General features: G+C 37.8%; 1 protein-coding gene across 7 annotated transcripts in view; it reads left to right on the plus strand.

Annotated features, from left to right (window-relative positions):
- The window catches only part of ERBIN (erbb2 interacting protein), a 145,618-nt gene that overhangs the window by 50,049 nt on the left and 75,188 nt on the right, over positions 1-20,381 (plus strand). For 6 of the 7 annotated variants that reach the window (XM_033179723.1, XM_033179721.1, XM_033179722.1 and 3 more), the window contains exons 2-4: positions 11,040-11,087; positions 15,112-15,309; positions 17,116-17,233. In XM_033179723.1, the coding sequence (XP_033035614.1) occupies positions 15,121-15,309; positions 17,116-17,233 (307 nt within the window). In that variant the 5' untranslated portion in view covers positions 11,040-11,087; positions 15,112-15,120. The remainder of the gene's footprint in view (positions 1-11,039; positions 11,088-15,111; positions 15,310-17,115; positions 17,234-20,381) is intronic. The other variant, XM_033179720.1, reaches the window with a different exon arrangement.

The raw sequence follows: 20,381 nt of genomic DNA on the forward strand, positions 1-20,381 counted from the left end.
TCCCAGCACTTTGAGAAGCTGAGGTGCTTGGATCACTTGAGGCCAGGAGTTTGAGACCATTCTGGCCAACATGGTGAAACTCCATCTCTACTAAAATTACAAAATTAACTGTATGTAGTGGCGTACACTTGTAATCCCAGCTACTGTGGAGGCTGAAGCATGATAATTGCTTGAACCTGGGAGGCAGAGGTTGCAGTGAGCTGAGATCGCGCCACTGTACTCCAGCCTGGGTGACAGAATGAGACTGTCTCACACAAAAAAAGAAAGATTATACAAGAAAGCTATTTCTAGGTTTGAAACAATGCCACGATTTAATTTCCTTGTCATATTAAGCAATAGCTTTGTGAATATTCATATTTGTAATCCATATTGTCACAAACATCTTTGCACACCTTTTGTTGACCTATTGTTGAAAATAGCCAAGTCAACTCTATGCTAGGAACAGGTGAAATTTACCCACAGACTTCCAGTCTTTATTTTATGCAGTTTCACCTTTTCCAAGTATTGTTATGAGCCATATTGAGCTGTTTTCTTTCCTTGTTCTCTCCCACCTCTTCCTTCAGATTATAGAATGGTCTTATGTCAGCTTTTCATAGTTAATTCTGTCTGAGATGTTTGCATTTGTAGTCATATGTCTAATTGTGGAATGAACGAGTTTTTCTGTTGAAAAAAAATTGAGGCTTTCTTGTTTCCTAAGTTATGTCAGTCCTGCTACACTGAGATGGAAGAGAATTCCACAGATTCTTCTACCTTGATCTACACTTATAAAATAGGGCTAACAAAAATTGGTGGACTCAAAGAAACCTTAGTGATCTGAATTTCAGAGTTAAGAAGAGTTCTGTGTAGGTGAATGTGGCAGTTTGCCTGCCTGGGGGCAAGTGTCTGGTATCAGTATAGGTGGATAATATGGAGAGACATTGAAGTTATAGGATAAAGGCATTCGAGAATTAGGATCCTTGAATGACAGTGGGGGTTTTAGGGAAGATGTGGGACTCTGACAGAGCCTCAAAGACAAAAATCAAATAATTATGCATGATACTTTGGTTCTGTCTTCCCCTGTTACATTTTGCCAAGAAGTCGCAGGATAGGAGAGGATTGAAAGCATAGAGAAATCATGTAGTCCTGCAAATTCAAGGAGTGCTTGGAATTTGGGACCCTGTTGGACTTGAATCTGAAGGTAAACTGAAAGAAAAAATATTTGGAACTGCAACCCAAACTTCTACTACCTCAGATTTGACAAGATTGAAAAGGTGACTTTGGGTCAGTGATGGGGAGGTTGGGATTTGGGCTTATTACAGATGAATTCAGTCTAATTAAAGCTGCTGCCAGTCCCAGCTCAAATGGACTCTACTAGAAATCTGAATTTCCAACCTTTATCCTGGGAGAAGTAGAAGGACCTTACACTCCCTGGGAAATAACACTTAAAACAATGTTATAGTGAGGCGTGGTGGCTTATGCCTGTAACCCTAGCACTTTGAGAGGTGGAAGCAGGAGGATTGCTTTAGCCCAGGAGTTCAATACCAGCCTGGGCAACATAGTGGGACCCTGTCTCCACAAAAAATAAAAAATTGCTGACTGTGGTGGTGGTACATGCCTATGGTCCCAGCTATTTGGGTGACTGAAGTTGGGGATTACTTGAACCTGGGAGGTTGAGGCTACAGTGAGCTGAGATTGTGCCAGTGCACTCCAGCCTGGGTGACTGAGACCCTGTCTGAAAAAAAGCCCCAAAACCAGATGAATAAAATTATACTGAATTTCTGACTATTACCTTATAGTGTCTAGAATATTATAAAATATATGAAACATACAAAGACATGGAAAAGGGTGATTGTATAGGCTTATAGATGACCCAGTTATTGGAATTAGGAGAAAAGAACATTAAGGCAATTGGCAGGATAATATATGGGGGATTGAGTATTTCAGGTGAGTAATGGAAATGCCAAAAAACCAAATGCATATTCTGGAACTGAAAAATAGAATATCTTACATCTAAAAAATTGATCAAATAGCCTTAATAGCAGATCTATGATAAGAAATAAAGACGGAAGGAAATGGTAAATGTGAATAAATACGAAAGTTTATTTTCTAGTTTTTAAATTTATATAAATGACAGTGGATAGCACAAAGCCAAAAATTACAATGTATTGTAGAATTTATAGTATGTATCAGTAAAATATAAGACAGCACAAAAGATGGAAGTAAATATATGCATACTCTTTTATAGTACTTAGATGATATGTGAAATGGTATAGTATCATTTGAAAATGGGCTATGTTGAATGAAGAATGCATATTGTAATTTCTAGAGCAACCAAAAATGTAGGATAGCTAAAAGTCCATAAAAGGAGATAAAATGGAATAAAAGGAAAACTTTATTAGAAGGTAAGAAAAGATGAACAAAGAACAAATAGAAAATAAATATGAGGCTGAGTGTGGTGGCTCACGCCTGTAATCCCAGTGCTTTGGGAGGCGGAGGCATTGGGGATCACTTGAGGTCAGGAGTTTGACACCAGCCTGGCCAACATGGGGAAACCCTGTCTCTACTAAAAGTACAAAAACTACCTGGTGTCGGGCGCAGTGTCGGGCGCCTGTAGTCCAAGCTACTTGGGAGGTTGAGGCAGGAGAATCGCGTGAACCTGGGAAGTGGAGGTTGCAGTGAGCTGAGATCGTGCCACTGCACTCCAGCCTGGGTGACAGAGCAAGACTCCGTCTCAAAAAAAAAAAGAAATAATAATGTGACAGTTTTAAGTTCTGTCATGGCAATAATTACATAAAATATGAAAGATCTAAGCCCACCATTAAAACATAGAAATTGTCAAATTTGATTTCTAAAAAGACCCAACATTATGCTTCCTACAAATGGGTACTTGAAATGTAAAGACGTTTAGTTAAAAGTAATGGATGGAAAATATATACCACATTAACACTAATCAAGAGAAAGCTCCTATAGGACTATCGTGACATCAGGCAAAATATTAAAAGACAAGGATTACTAGCAGGGAAAAAACCCTCATAATGTTAGAAGGATCCATTCACCAAGAAGGTATGAGCCCTAAATATCTGTTCACGGTATAGTGGACCTCCAATATACATGAAATAAAAATAAAAGAATAGACAAATTTACAACTGTAGTTAAGAGATGCCTATACTTTTCGATAACTTTTACAGAAAAAGAAAGCCATAAATTGGTAAGGCTATAGAAGATTTGAACATAACTGTCAACCAATTTTATCTAATTGACATTTATAGAACATTATACCCAAGAGATGCAGTATGTGACATTCATGTACACATGGAACCTCTCACTAAGAATTATGTGGGACCATCGAAAGTCTCAACATATTTCAAAGACTTGAAATGATAGTACTGTTCTGTTGACTGTATTGGAATTACATAGAAATCAGTAACAAAATGAGGTTTGGTAGATTACCAAATATTTTGAAATTAAGGAAGTCAATTTTGAATAACCCATCAGTAAAAGAATAAATCAGATGGAAAATTAGAAAGGGTATTAAATATATTCAGCAAAAGACAGCATCAAAATTATTAAATGTATGCTTAAATTATTAAAGTAGTACTGAGATAATTTGTATCTTTAAAGTTTAATGAAGAAATAAGGATTAGAAAGTTTTATTCTAAGGATAGAAAAAGAAATTCAGAATAAGTGAAAGGCAGAAAATATAGAGAAGAAAGCAGAAATCAATGAAATAGAAAGCATACTCTAAGAAAATGAACAAAATATAACATTTCCTCTTTGAAAAGATAATCCAATTGATAAACCTGTAGCAAGATTGACTGAGGGGAATAAAAAAATCCGCAGCTTACTGATATAAAAAATGGTGGGGTGCTTATGGTACAGATTCTATAGCTGTTAGAAGGATAAAAAGGAAATAACTATTTAAAACCTTTGTTATTTTTAAACAACAAAAACCAATTGTTTTAGGTATCTGTTTCTGTGTTAAGAATCTCTCCACCACTTGGTGGCTTAAAACAACAGCAGTTGACTGTTTCTCTGAATTATGTGAATCAGCATGTGGTCTTTTATCCCAGGCTTCTTTGTGGCATTGTATTCTCCGGGCAACATTCAAAGAAGGTAAAGGTGGACTTTGCAAATCATGAGGCATAGGGACTGTCACTTGCCCAACAAAACTTAACGCTGCATTGAGTTGATGTAAACAAGTCACAAGGCCTGCCCAAATTCGTGGGGTTGGGGAAATAGATTATATCTCATTATTTTAGGTGGTGTAAAACATTCTGGCCATGTTTTTCAGTCTACAGTGGTTAAGTCAGAAATAGTGAAGTCTGAGATTTTACCCTATTTACAAGCTAAAAAGTTAAGCCTGCCAGAAAACAGAATACCTTTAGATTAGAGACAGAGAGGTTACCACAAAAGCAGTAACTAGAGGAATGTCTTGTGTCAGTTCTTTAAACCTTAATCTTCAGAGGGTGACATACTGAGAGTCCTATAGTACCTGCTCATGCAGTAGTGTACGTTATAGGAGAACCACCCCAAAATAGAAAACCTGATCTTATTTAGGACCACTGGTAACCTGTCCATCCTCTCCTCTGGAGTATAGAGGGGAAGGTGGACTCTCTGAAACTTGCTTAGTGTTACTATCCTAGAATGTCTCTATACAAACACCTTATATAAATAACATTACTCAGAGGACCGAGAAGATGCAGGAATGTGAAATGTTTATGGAGAATTTTCTTTCAATGCAGTGTACTCTCGATCACAATAATTTGCCTTCCTCTCTTATACAAAATTTGATCTCACTTCTCCAAAGGTCTTATTCCATTAAAGTATGAGACTTGATGATCTGTCTCATCAAAGTGAGATCTAGATACAGATAAGGCTTCTCAATGCCATTTGTAATTAGAAAAATGCAAAATTAAGAAAGACTGAAAATACCAAGTGTTGGTGAGAATGTAATTGTAATTTTCTTTTCTGGGAATGTTAAATACTAAAACCACTTTGTAAGACAATAGTTTTGAATAGAATTAAATTACTTACAGACGATGACCCAGCAGTTTCATTCCCATGTATTTACCCATGAGAACAGAACCCTGTGTTCTTATTAACACTTGTACACAAATGTACTTTTATTCAGGACAGGCTGCCTTGGTCAGGTGTTGACTGGGAAGGGGCAAGTGTGAACCTTTTAGGGTGATGGAAATGTTAACATGTCTTGATTCCTGCTGGTTATATGATTGTATCTCTCTACCATCTATACTCTTAGAATGTGTTCATTATGTAAATTGTATCTAAAAATACAAAAATGGAAAATTTTGCAAATGTAAGGATTCCCTGGTAATTCAGTGTATATGTCTACCACTTAATTGCACAGTAATACATTTTTAGATATGTTTAGATTAACCATAGTTTGATTTTAACACTGTTCGTATTGAAAAAACACCCAGCTTTCTTCTTGATTAGAATTAGGCTAATGGGACCAGACACTGATGTTTATCTTCTAGTTATAAGTATGATCTAGCCATCAGCGTCTTTTCCTTGTTTCTTGTATATGTTATAGGCATATCACATTTTATATATATTTAGTTTTTGACTGTTGTCTTTCAGAATTACTCTTAACACAGCGTGTATAATTTTTTCTTTTCTTTTTTTTTTTTTTTGAGACGGAGTCTCCCTCTATCACCCGGGCTGGAGTGCAGTGGCCGGATCTCAGCTCACTGCAAGCTCCGCCTCCCGGGTTTACGCCATTCTCCTGCCTCAGCCTCCCGAGTAGCTGGGACTACAGGCGCCCGCCACCTCGCCCGACTAGTTTTTTGTATTTTTTTTTTTTTTAGTAGAGATGGGGTTTCACCATGTTAGCCAGGATGGTCTCGATCTCCTGACCTCGTGATCCGCCCGCCTCGGCCTCCCAAAGTGCTGGGATTACAGGCTTGCGCCACCGCGCCCGGCCTATAATTTTTTCATTACTTAAGTTTAAAAACTTTTTTTTACTCTTCTACTTTCTATCTTTATTCTTTTTCACATTATTATTTTAATTGTTATGTACTTGTCAGTAAGGGGTTAATAATGTTCGTAAAATGCCTTGGAACTAAGCATAAATATACCAAATACAGATTAGCAACATTGTGATAACTATGATTAAACTAAATGATCTTACACAACCACTAAATATCGTCTGATAGGTGTGGGCATGCCTGAGGAGGCTTTGTTTTACATTTTTACTAAATGAAATATTGCACCGCGTAAGATTGCTCTTAAATCCAGTCGAGTATACATGTGCGCCTCGGATCTGGAGGCCTGGCATCTATGAGGATGACGAGGGGAGGACCTGGGTGACCGTGGTTGTGCGACCTGTATCCCCTGAACAGAGAATGGGCCCGGGGCTCGAGCTCACAGGGCAGCACATATGAACCCAGCATCACGGTGCACATGTGGCAGATGCCAGTGCACACCCTGGAGCCACTGTCCCCCAGCCAGCTGCTCTTCTCCCAGCTGCTCCCCGTGTGGCAGCTCTACCCCAGGAGGAGGTACCAAGCAGCAAATTTCAGTTTCTGGGAAATAGTGGACCAGATCGTTTCCATGGAGCAGCTGGTCCTAACATATTGGCCGACAAGGAGTGACTGACATTGGGAGTGGCTGGCCCTGCTTGCCCTGACTCCTCTGGCCTCATGTCTCTTCGCGCCCCCTCAGTGAGGATCTTTGTGTACCTGCTATTCCGTTTGCACATCCAGCATGGCCTCCTTGCAGGCAGGAGGCAGTGGGGCCCCTGCCTGCTCAGCTTCTCTCATTTTCTTCACTTATCAGTCTTGTCCTGATCCACTCAGATCTGTACTGAGGGCGCTTGGCCTGGATGGGCTTCACTAGGGGCCCTGTCTGTGCACTGGGCCCGTTTCCCCTGCTGGCTGCAAGCCATGGGTTCTCTTTCTCCTCTCTGCCCCTCATGCTGATCTTCCAGATGCCACTCCCAAATGTCCTTGACTCCATACCCACTAGGCTGCATACCCAGCCAGGCCTCTGGCACCCTCAGTGCAGCCTATGATTGGAAACTCACCATCAGCAGTCAGTGGCTTGGTTTAAGAGATGGCCGCAGAGGGAACTGGGTCTGGATGTGTACTTGGATGCCCTGTGGGTATCAGTTCTGCTGACACTTTGGCCTGAAATAGATGAAGTTCTGAGCAAGCAGTGTATGCTGGAGCCTCAGTGAGTCCATCTGCACAGTGGGGAGTATGGAGGGATGGGTTTGGCCTGTGCTTCTGCTTGTTCAGTCCTTCAGCTCACAGCAGGATGCTAATCCATGAAGGTGACCTCGCAGTACTGGTTAATTAAACTTATTGCTCACTGAAAAAAGAAAATATATAGCCAGGTATATCTTGTGATCTCTTTAGGTAAATAGAAAATGTGCTTTATTAAAAAAAAAATCTTCACAGTGATTTTACTTTTCAATTTTTATAGTAATTCTCAAACTGAGACTTTTGTCAAAATAATCTCAAGCAGAGGATGGGGAAGGCTAAATGATAGTGGCTATGGTATAGATGAAATAAGATTGACCATGCATTGATTATTGTTGAAACTGTGTTGGAAAAAGGAATCACATGACTTTTTTTATTGTTGTTGTTTTGAGATGGAGTCCCTGTCGCCCAGGCTGTAGTACAGTGGCGCGATCTTGGCTCATTCCAGCCTCCGCCTCCCAGGTTCAAGCAATTCTCTCGCCTCAGCTTCCTGAGTAACTGGGATTACAGGTGTGCACCACCACGCCCAGTTAATTTTTGTATTTTTAGAAGAGATGGGGTTTCACCATGTTGGCCAGGCTGGTTTCAATCTCCTGACTTCGTGATCCACCTGCCTCAGCTTCCCACAGTGCTGGGATTACAGGCGTGAGCCACCACACCCGGCCCAACATTTTGTTTAAGACAAAGAATTTTGAGTTTTGTACTGTACCTAATTTACTAAATCAGAATCTCTAGGGAGAGGGTATAGTATCTGTATTTTTCAAAAACAATGAGTGAATATTAAGTAGCTAGTTGCAGTTACAGCCAAGATATGTTTTTCTTCCTCATGAGCAGCTTTTTAAATTGGTGGCAGAGTTTACTAGGGCAGTCTATGAATGGTTGCCCAAATCCTGCTTATGAAAATTATCAGTGAGCTCCTCTTTTTCTCTACTAAATTATTTCTGTCTATCTGCCTACAAATCTAGTGTTGTAGCTCTTCATTCATATTCGGGTCTGGCGACTACTTTATTTTTTTCTAATGTTTTATATAGCAAAACTACCTGAGTTGTCTGTTCTAGTTCTTCTGCTCTTTCTTAAATCCCTTCCAAGTAGTGTTTTGCCCCACCAACTAGAGGTGATTTTGTCAAGATAATCAATGACTTTCACATTAATACACAGTGGCCATTCTAAGTCCTTATTAACAGAGGTGATAACATCTTCCTCCTTGAAACCTTTTTTTTTTCCACCTGGCTTTTAGAATATCACACTTTTTCTGTCGGGGTGGAGTGTCTCTTTTGCTTCACTTGACTGCTTCTCTTCAGTGTCCTTTGCTGGTCTATAATGTTTTGGGGCTCAACCATTGAACCTATTCTCTTTTCTGTCTGCCCTCATGCCCTTGATGATCTCATCTAGTTTCATTGCTTTAAATATCATCTATAAGCAGATGACTTTCAAATTTATATCCACAGCTTGGATCTCTTCCCACATCTCTGAATGCCTGTATCTAGCTGCTTACTCAATGTCCTACTCAGATATCTTTCAAGTATTTCAAAGTAAAGTTTTTGAATACAAGCATCTCTCTTCTCTCTGCCCTGCTCCTACCATGGTCTTATTCCATTTCAGTTTACTGGCAGCTCCATTCCACCAGACTGTCATATCTGTGGGAGTCTGTATGAGTGACAGAAGACTTTGGTGGCAAACTTTGCTTGCTGTACACACAGCTTCGTCGTTGCTGCAGTTGTTTTTTGTGGCATGCAGCATATGTAGAATTCTTAGAGAACGTTAAACACACACGTTAAACACGTTAGTCCTATACCATTTGGCATAGCGACAAATAGTTTGATGTATTTAGGGCAATTCTGAAATTCTGAAACACATAAATGGATATCACTCTGAGTTTTTAAGAAAAAGATGATTTATGATGTATGCACTTTTTATAAAGACTATTATTTATTAAGCTGTCTCACTTTGGAATGTGTTGGCTGCAAGTACAGAAAACATAGCAATAATTTAAGCAAATAAGGGAATTAGTTTTCCCACATACCAAGAAATCCAGAAATAGAGAATAGTTAGCATTAATTCAGCTGCTCAGCAGTGCTATTTGAAACCCCAGCTTGTTTTGTTTTTTTCCTCTGTCAGTCTTATTTATTGGCTAGTTATTATTCCTCATGCTTGTTGACTTACGGTAATAGGATGGTTGTTTCAGCACTAGATACTGTGTACACATACAAGGCTAGAAAAATGGGAGAGTGGTGGTGTCAGACATATTTGCTCCCATTTATCAGGAAAGCAAATGTTTTTCCAGAATTAACCCGCATTTCACCACCAAAGCAGACTTCAGAATATAAGCCTTTGATTTTCACTGCGTTACCCATTTCTTGTTGACTCCTCCAGGCATGGAAAGCTCAAAAGTGGTAATTGAGCTGGGCCCCTTACTGCCCTGAATAATCTAGAGTCTTGAAAGGAAGGCCAGATCACACCTGTAAACCCAGCACTTTGGGAGGCTGAGGTGGGTGGAAGGATTGCTTGAGCCAGGAGTTTGAGACCAGCTTGGGCAACATAGTGAGACTCTGTCTCTGCGCGTGCACACACACACACACACACACACACACAAACACAAAAGAAAAAAAGAAAAAAAGGGTACCTGGCTGTGGTGGTGCATGCTTATAGTCCCACCCACTCAAGAGGCTAAGGCAGGAGGATCCTTTGAGCCCAGGAGGTCGATGCTGAAGTGAGCCATGATTGTGCCGCTGCATTCTAGCCTGGGTGACAGAACAAGATCCTGTCTCAAAAAAAAAAAAAAAATTCTGGGCGTGGTGGCTCACGCCTGTAACCCCAGCACTTTGGGAGGTCAAGGCGGGTGGATCACTTGAGGTCAGGAGTTTGAGACCAGCCTGGTCAACGTGGCAAAACCCCATCTGTACTAAAAAAAGAGTTAGCCAGCTGTGACGCGCACCTGTAATCTCAGCTACTTGGCAGGCTGAGGCAGGAGAGTTGCTTGAACCCAGGAAGCAGAGGTTGCAGTGAGCTGAGATTGCACCACTGTACTCCATCCGGGGCAACAGAGTGATACGTCTCAAAAAAAAAAAAGTATTAGAAGGGAAAATAAATTCCTTGAACAGTTAACAGTGCCTGCCACATAGAACTATGAAAAATTACTAAGATATAATTGGCCGAGTTTATTTGCTTGGAAAATTATTTCCCAGTAAGTTCAAATTAATGGCATTTTAATGGTAGGTGAAAGAGTATTTATTTATATAATGAGGGCTCTCAATAGTTTATAAATGTATGAAGACTATCCACTGTAAAGATAGCCATTTGGCTGGGTGCAGTGTCTCACGTTTGTAATCCCAGCATTTGGGAGACTGAGGTGGGAGAATCACTTAAGGCCAGGAGTTCAAGACCAGCATGGTCAACATAGTGAGACTCTGTCTCTAAAAATAATTTTAAAATTAGCTGGGTATGGTGGTGTACACCTGTAGTCCTAGCTACTCAGGAGGCTGAGGTGGGAGGATTGATTGAGCCCAGGGGTTTGAAGCTGCAGTGAGCCATGTTTGTGTCACTGGGCTCTAGCCTAGGTGATAGAGTGAGACCCAGTCTCTTAAAAAAAAAAAAAAAAGTCATTTATTTAGAAGCTAGTAAATATGTGTATGTGTGTGCATTTACTTGTGTGTGTGTTTTTAAGAGGCTAATATTTTGGTGTGACTGTTTGGTCTTAACTCTTTTCAGTTTACAGAGGTTAATTTTTGAGAAGTTTAATTTAACTTTTGTATAAATGAGATATTAAAAGATGTTCCTTAAAGTCATAAGGATTCGTTTTTATTGTTAATTTTTTTTTTTTTTTTTTGCTTTCTATAGAATGTTGGCTCAATTAAGAAACATCAGGGAGATAAATTCAACCCAGTGGTAAGTAACTTCAATTTCTTTTGGTAGAAAGTTTTCAGCAGCCAGTTACAGTGGCACACACCTCTAATCTCAGCACTTTTGGGAGGTCAGTGCAGGAGTTTGAGACCAGCCTGGGCAACATGGCGAAACCCCCATCTCTGTAGAAATTACAAAAATTAGCTGGATGTGGTGGCTGGTGGCATGGTAGTACCCTTGGGAGGCTGGTGGGAGGATCGCTTGAGCCTGGGAGATGGAGGCTGCAGTGAGCCAAGATCACAGCACTGCACTCCAGTCTGGGCGACAGAGTGTGACCCTGTTGCCAAAAAAAAAAAAAAAAAAGCTTATTATTGTGCTCATTTTCTGGGTCGACACTTTCTTCTCCATTGTGATTAGAAGATTCTTATGTCTACAGTGTTACTTCTGATTTATAAAGTGGCTCTTCCTTATGACATACCTGAAATTCTAATTAGCAGTTCCCATGTTGATCAGTTCAGTTCCGATCAGGCTAGGCTTTCTTCCTTTTAGATTACTTCCTTGTGTTATTCTGTAAAGGAGACTCAGTCTCTGGGTACTGTTACTCATTTACTTCTCTTTCATATGTTACTTTCCTCCTCTGCCTTCAAGAATTAAGGTTTTTAACCTTTCTTATCAGTCAGCAGTTCTTAGTCTATACCACTTGCACTTGCAGGCCTATCTAGATTTGGCACTCATTTTTATATTGGCACTAGGCCCACTGAATTTGATCTGAGGTCTAAATTGCTCTCTTTGTAGTCTCTATTCACAGAAAGTTTTCCTTTGAGACGTAAACTCTATTTAGCTTCCTAGAGCCCAATATCTAATCTTCCTTTTCTGAATTCATTCTCCTTTCAGAGAAGTTCTACAATTTCTGTTTGTCAGTCTGCAACATGATTAGCTCTACAGAAAAAAACTTGGAAATTGTTATATCTCCATTAACAATTACTTGACCCTATAAATTGCCTTATACCTCAAGTGCCCTACATCTTTATATGTTATCTTTATATGTTTGGACCCAATATGGTCCAGTGGCCATTAAGCGTTTAAATGTGTGACTTATAAACTGAATTTTAAATTTTATTTGATTTAGCTTTTAACACTAAGTTTAAATAGCCACATGTGTCTAGTGGCTACCATACTGGACCTAGCAGATAGAATTCTTTCCCATTCTTAAGTGTCCTCCTAACTCAGTATCAGTTGCATTAAAATGTTTAGAACAAGAAATTTTGTATTCATTTTTGGAATTTTTTAAATGATCTCATAAGTATATAGGTGAAAATCTAAATTCTCTTCTGGCAATTAAAACCTTCTTATTAGATGAACTGTTTATTCTTATTGATAAAATATGCCTTAATATAAAGATTGTTAGTAGTAAACTTTTATGGATATTTGTTGACAAAGATTTTAGATGGAAACATTTAATGTTTGACATCTTAGTTTCTTTTTTTAAATTCTGAAGGAGGAGTATGTAGCGAAGATTTACTGATACTTGAATTGTTTTAAGAACCTTCTTTCAAGTATGTGTTATTATATATTGAGAAGCAGTATGGAAGAGCACAGACTCAGTTTCTTCGTGGAAAAATGCAGTTAACAGTACATATCTTAGAAAGTTGTAGTGCCGATGAAATGAGAGTCTGCATATAGTTTATCTAAAGAACTTAGCACAGTGCCTGGTATGGAGTGATTGAGTAAGTAGGCTGAGTGCTGTGGCTCACGCCTGTAATCCCAGCACTTTGGGAGGCTGAGATGGGCAGATCACGAGGTCAGGAGATTGAGACTATCCTGGCTAACGCGGTGAAGCCCCGTCTACTAAAAATACAAAAAAAAGTAGCCGGGCATGGTGGTGGGCACCTGTAGTCCCAGCTACTCAGGAGGCTGAGGCAGGAGAATGGCCTGAACCCGGGAGGTGGAGCTTGTAGTGAGCTGAGATCAGGCCATTGCACTCCAGCCTGGGCGACAGAGCGAGACTCCGAGACTCCGTCTCAAAAAAAAAAAAAAAAAAAGTAAGTTGTAGTGACAATGAAATGAGAGTCTGCATGTAGTTTATCTAAAGAACTTAGCACAGTGCCTGGTATAGTGTGATTAAGTATAGTAAAAAAAAAGTTTTTTTGCGACGGAGTCTCGTTGTGTTGCTTGCGCTGGAATGCAGTGCTACCATCTCGGCTCACTGCAGCCTCCGCCTCCCGGGTTCAAGCAGTTATCCTGCCTCAGCCTCCCTAGCTGGGATTACAGGCATGCACCTCCACGCCCGGCTAATTTTTTTGTGTAAAGATGGGGTTTCGCCATGTTGGCCAGGCTGGTTTCAAACTCCTGACCTCAAGTGATCCGCCTGCCTTGGTCTCCCAAAGTGTTAGGATTACAGGTGTGAGCCACTGCGCCCGGCCTAGAATAGCCAATTTTTTAAAAAGATTGCAAGGGAAATACATACTTTACTCTTTGTCACTTTTAAAATACCGTATAATGTGAAGTAGGAGAATTAGAAGCAGTGCCTTGCAGATCCCTGTTACAGCTTCAGGCAAAAGGAAAAATCGCTAATACCAGATCCTGTCTTTGTTTTAACATTGGACATTTTGTTTATACATGGATTCTTTTTCAGTAATCTGTATTTTTAAAACATTATATTAAGATATTGTATTTATCTTGATCACTGAATTTTTTTGATACCGGAGGCACTCACTGGCCTTAACCTAGTCTTGGTCCTGGTTAGAGGTAATACTCTAATGGAATCTTCTGACTACAGCAAGAATAGATTGTTTTACATAGAAAGAATTGATAACACTAATTATCATTTTTATTTATTTTATTTACTCCTAATATTGCTATAAAGTTGCCAGTATATTTGTGTGGTGTTTGAATTTTTTGGTTTAATTTTATCTTAGAGTATGCTGCACAATTCAAATATTTAAAAGTTGATTTTTAAACTTTTATTTCTTCAAGTTAATTGCTTTATTACTTGTGCAAGTATAATCTTACTTTGCTAATATAATCTTAGCCTAGTTAGAATTAGCCTATGTATATACATTGTGTACTTAATAAAGTTGGCCCTGAGAATGTTCACTAATTCAGAATTGGCCTTTTCCCTAAATTAATTTGAAATCTGTTATTTATTTAAGCAAGTTTTTGCACCAGTGTGTAACCTTAAACACATCTCAGACATACAAGTTCTTTAGAAAAACTATAGGGCCAATATTTAATTTAAACAAAATATACTTGGAGTAGGTGGGAATTTTCATGTGGAAACTTTGACTTTTCATAGGAAGGTTATAGGGTGATTGATCCCTGATGGCTGGTTAAGAAGACCTGAAAATATCTTTGCATTCCCACTTCCTACTCAAAACTGCACCTAATCAAGTCCTTAATGAAGACATGTAGAACTCTTAGAGTCAGAGATTAAGTAAAATTAAATAAAAATCTTTGTCTTAGTTTTTCTTGTTGAGAACTAAGAAGCAGACTCAAAGCACGGTTTTGTTTGCTTGTTTTTTTGAGACAGAGTCTCGCTCTGTTGCCCAGGCTGGAGTGCAGTAGCCTGATCTCAGCTCACTACAAGCTCTGCCTCCTGGGTTCACGCCATTCTCCTGCCTCAGCCTCCCGAGTAGCTGGGACTACAGGTGCCCACCACCTTGCCCAGCTAATTTTTTGTATTTTTAGTAGAGATGAAGTTTCACCGTGTTAGCTGGGATGGTATCGATCTTCTGACCTGTGTTCCGCCTGCCTCGGCCTTCCCAAGTGCTGGGATTACAGGCGTGAGCCACCGCGCCCGGCCTCAAAGCACAGTTTTTGAAGAAGCATGTATGTAAATGGCTACTTCATGGATTGTTTTGTGAAGTACTAAAGAGCTTGAATTCAATTTGAAATCCAGTAGCTATAAATGTGGGTATTAAAGCATTGTTAAATGGGTTCCATTGTGCTTGTATAGTGGCGGGAGAAGTGTTTATCTGTGACATATGAATTGTGATAGATAGGAATGATTTGTTCTGAAAAACCATTGTAACATGTATGTTTTTAATTTCTTTTTATTCGAATATTGCAGTGTCTAAAAATGACTACAAAACGAAGTTTGTTTGTGCGGTTGGTACCATGTCGCTGTCTACGAGGGGAAGAGGAGACTGTCACTACTCTTGATTATTCTCACTGCAGCTTAGAACAAGTTCCGAAAGAGATTTTTACTTTTGAAAAAACCTTGGAGGAGCTCTATTTAGATGCTAATCAGATTGAAGAGCTTCCAAAGGTATGCTAATACTTTCTTTCAAGAATTACCTTTGGTTATTTTTATACCTAGACATATGATATTCCTGATATTGCTATAAAGTTGCCAATATATTTGTGTGGTGTTTGAATTTTTTGGTTTAATTGTATCTTAGAGTATGCCGCACAATTCAGATTTTTAAAAGTCGATTTTTAAACTTGTATTTCTTCAAGTTAATTGCTTTTATACTTGTGCAGATAACGTAAAATTTTGTATTTAATTTTAGTTGCATTGTAGCCATTAAGGTAAATAATGAGACTAAATAATTTCTAGAGTCAGTAGATTTGACTAGACCAATAATTGAAATTAATGCTGTCTTTTTCTACTTTTCATAAGACATTAATGTGCATTGTTATAATTGAGGGTAATTGTCCCTTTGCCATGTCATAATTTTATTGTTAAACAGCTTTTTTTGAGTTCATACAGTTATTGTTTTCCTCCATTTATAATTTGTTTGAAAAGGTTTTGGAGGACTTAAATTTCTGAAGTCTAGTAACAACTGAAAGGAGAGTGTTTGTTGCCATGAAACACCTTCTCAAGTTATCACCTTGTTTTTTTTTACCAAACTTTTTTCAGTGTACTTTTTCTTCTTAAATCCCAGTCTCTTATTATCCTATATCAATTTCTTTTCTTATTATCCTATACCAATTAAATTGCTATAATTTTGCCACCCAAACAGCAGTGTTTTTAAAACTGTGTAGCGACCCATTGGTAGCTCATAAAATCAATTTAGTATGTGTGGGTAGCATTTTGAAAAAAGAACCATAAATTTGGACTGCGAGAATTAGGAAATATAGGACAATTAAATTAGAATTTTCAAATAAACAAGGAATAATTTGTTAGTGTAAGTGTGTTCCATATAATTGTGAGATACACTTTGCTAAAAAATTATTTGTTGTTTATCTGAAATTCAAATTTAATGAACATCTTACATCTACTCTTGCAGCCTTAATTATAAAAAATAGAAAATGGAGTGTGTTGTATATAGCCATTGTTTCATGAAAATATTTTAGATTTGTGTGTATATACATACTGGATGATGCTATGCAACAGGCTTTTTTCTGGTGGTCAGTAAGAACATTTTGAAAGCCACTGCTATCCTAGGGATTATTTTACAGAGAAATCTTTATATGGCTATGGATAAAAATTAAAGGTTGTTGGTCACATATTTATGAACTAGAAATCTAGGTTGTGGTAGGGTAATTCACTGTTCTTCCTTATATATTGTTCTTCAGCAGGCAGTTTATCTTCCTTAGCTAGTTCTAGAGAATATGGAAGACCAAAATTTGTCTCCTTCTCTGATCACCACCAGTAGAGTCTTGGTTTAGGGGTTTTGTTGGAAAGGGAAAGTCTTGCTACAACAGTGCAAATAACTGAATCATTTATATCTTATCATACCTAACACTTTTACATTTTTAGAAGAATACTCTTCTTAAATAGGACTTTCATTTTGGAATAAGATTGCTTGAAAGACAAGCTCCAGAGTTGATCACATTTAATAGCCACTTATTTTTTGTACTAACTCAACAGAGAATACAGCCATATACTTACTCTCACTACGTGCATTTTGCTTAAGGTAGAAATATGAAGATATAAATTAATCTGAATGGTTCAGTTGTATTCATGTCTATAATAGTGTAACCAGAACAATGAGACATCTTTCCTGGTATTAGTATAGGTTATAACTCATTCAGTTTTAATATGGCTGATATTATTTTTATGTATAAAAGTTCATGAAATAGTTAAAGATATATATAATTGACATTCTTTCCTCCCTTTTTTCAATAGCAACTTTTTAACTGTCAGTCTTTACACAAACTGAGTTTGCCAGACAATGATTTAACAACGTTACCAGCATCCATTGCAAACCTTATTAATCTCAGGGAACTGGATGTCAGCAAGAATGGTAAGGTTTTTTTTTGCCCGTAATTTTTTGCACTTGGGAACATGTTTCATTACTAAGATTTCTATTGAGTTTTCAAAAATAAAAATATAAAAATAAGTTAAATCTAATACGTTAATATGAACTTCATCTAAGAATATTTTATGTAAAGATAGTTGCCCCACTTTACAAGTTTTGCCACCTGTTTGTATCAAATACAGTAAAATTAAATGTTACAGCCTTGGCTTAGAATTTGTTTAATATATATACATAAAATCTGTCATAGCTTAAAGCACGTGGAGAATAAATGTAAGAGGTTTTTTTGGTTTGTTTTTACATTTTTAATTGTGGTCATCATGTTGCAGGATAGATCTCTTGTACTTATTTCTCCTGTCAAACTGAAATTCTATATCCTTTGAACAACATATTCCAATCCTACATCCCTGCTTCCCCATCCCCAGCCCCTGGTAACCACCATGCTACTCTGCCTCTGCCTCTGCAAGATGCCATATGTAAGTGAGCTTATGTGGTATTTTTTTTTTTTCTGTTCCTGGCTTGTTTTATTTAACATAATGTCCTCCAGGTTTATCCATGTTACTGCAAATTAACAGGATTTTCTTCTTTTTAAAGGCTGAATAGTATTCCATTGTGTATATCGTATTTTCTTTATTCATTCATCCATTGATGGACACTTAGGTTGATTCCCTGTCTTGGCTATTGTGAATAGGGCTGTAACGAACATGGGAGTGTAAATATTTCTTCAGCATACTGATTTCATTCATTTTGAATGAAATATCCAGTAGTGGATTGCTGGATCTTGTGGTAGTTCTAATTTTTTGAGGACCCTCCATACTGTTTTCCATAGTGGCTATACTAATTTACATCCCCACCAACAGTGTGCAAGCATTCCCTTTTCTCGACTTCCTCATCAGCACTTATCTTTGGTCTTTTTACTCATTCTAACAAGTGTGAGGTCGTATCTCACTGTAGATTTAATTTGCATTTCCCTGATAATTAATGATGTTGAACATTTTTCATTTACCTGTTGGTCATTTGTGTGTCTTTTGTTGAAAACTATCTATTCAGGTCATTTGCTGATTTTTAAGTCAGATTACTTGTTTTCTTGTTATTGAGGTTTTTTAGTTTCTTACATATTTTGAATACTAACCCCTTCTCAGATGTATAGCTTGCAAACATTTTCTCCCACTCCATAGGCTGTTTCTTCACTCTGTTGTTTATTTGGCTGTACAGGAGCTGTTTTGTGTGGTGTGATCCCATTTGTCTGTTTTTGCTTTTTATGCCTGTGCTTTTGGGGTGATATTAAAAAAAAACATTGTTCAAGCCATTGCCAGGCTCTAGAATGTCATGGAGCTTTTCTCCTATATTTTTTTCTAGTGTTTTTTTTTTTTTTTTTAAATACTTTCAGGTGTTACAGTTAAGTCTTTAATCCATTTTGAGTTGATTTTTTATATGGTGTAAGATAAGAGTTTAATTTCATTCTGCATGTGGATGTCCAGTTGTCCCAACACTGCCCTTTATTTATTGAAGAGACTATACCCATTTATGTATGTGTTCTTGGCACCCTTGTCAAAAAATAATTGACAAAATACATGGATTTATTTTTGGACTGTCTATTTCATTCCATTGGTCTGTCTGTATTCATGTCATTACCATGCTGCTTTGATTATGGTTACTTTGTAGCATATTTTGAAGTCATGTGTGATGCCTGCAGTTTAGTTCTTTTTGTTCACCATTGCTTTGGGTATTCAGTCTTTTGTGGCTCCATATGAATCGTAGGATTGTTTTTTTCTTTTTCTATGAAAAATGTCATTGGAATTTTGGTAGGGATTGGGTTGAATCTGTAGACCACTTTGGGTAGTATGGACATTTTAACAATATTGATTTTCAAGTCCAATGAACACAAGATTTCTTTCCATTTATTGTGCTGCTTCAATTTTTTTGATCAAATGTTCTATAGTTTTCAGTGTGTATGTCTTTTACCTATTTTGTTAAATTTATTCCTAAGTATTTTATTTTTTTGGTAGCTATTATAAATGGGATTGTTTTCTTAATAATCTTTTCATATAGTTTGTTAGTATATAAAAATGCTACTGATTTTTGTATGTTGATTTTTGTATCCTGCAAGTTTACTGAATTTATTCTACCAGTAGTTTGGCTGGAGTCTTTAGGGTTTTCTATATATAAGATTATGTTGTCTGCAGATAGGGACACTTCAGTTTCTCCTGTTCTAATTTGGAATCCTTTTATTTCTTTCTCTGGATAGGACTTAAGTACAACGTTGAAAAGAAGTGGCAGGAATAGGCATCCTTACCTTGTCCCAGATCTTAGAGGAAAAGCTTTCAACTTTTCGTTGTTAAGTATGATGTGAGCTGTGGATTTGTCACATATGGCCTTTATTGTGTTGAGGTGCTTTCCGTCTGTACCTGATTTGTTGAGAGTTTGTTATGAAAGGACATTGAATTTTGTCAAATGCTTTTTCTGCATCCTTTGAGAGCTTTTTTTCTTCATTTTGTTAATATGATATATCACATTTATATATACGTTGAAATTATTAACAAGGCCAAGTATCTTGTTTAGTATCTTTAGTCTGATACTAAGTATGGAAGATATATTCTAAAATGTTAAGTCCTTATTACCTCAGAAGGAGAGAGAAATCAGCCCTTGAAATTTTTAGAATGAGCGTGTATTTCTTTTATAATTACAAAAAAGAAAGAATCACACGAGGATAAATTTTAAATGGTCTGACCAAATACAGGACTTTCACAAACACTGAATACTGTCATATAATGCTTAATAAGAATTGGGGGAAAAAAGTTTATTAACAAGTCCCACCAAGTTAGTGCAACAGTGCCAGCGGTTTTGTAGTAATCATATTCCACAGCTTTTAGCTTTGTCCTAATGATATGAGTGTCCGGAAGTAATCCTTCTCCTATAAGTTTTCCTAAATTTTAGGACTTATGAAGCATTTAGGGCTTATTAAAAGTCATCCTGTTTTCATAATTAACAGTTAACTTTGGCAGGCTAATTAACCAGGGGTCTGTCTACATTCACACATGCACACAAAGTTACGTTGCCTCACGCCTGTAATCTGAGCACTTTGGGAGGCTGAGGCGGGTAGATCACTTGAGGTCAGGAGTTCAAGACCAGGCTG

This window comes from Trachypithecus francoisi, unplaced genomic scaffold (genome assembly GCF_009764315.1).
Source record: "Trachypithecus francoisi isolate TF-2019V2 unplaced genomic scaffold, Tfra_2.0 Lachesis_group2, whole genome shotgun sequence".
NCBI lineage: Eukaryota > Metazoa > Chordata > Mammalia > Primates > Cercopithecidae > Trachypithecus > Trachypithecus francoisi.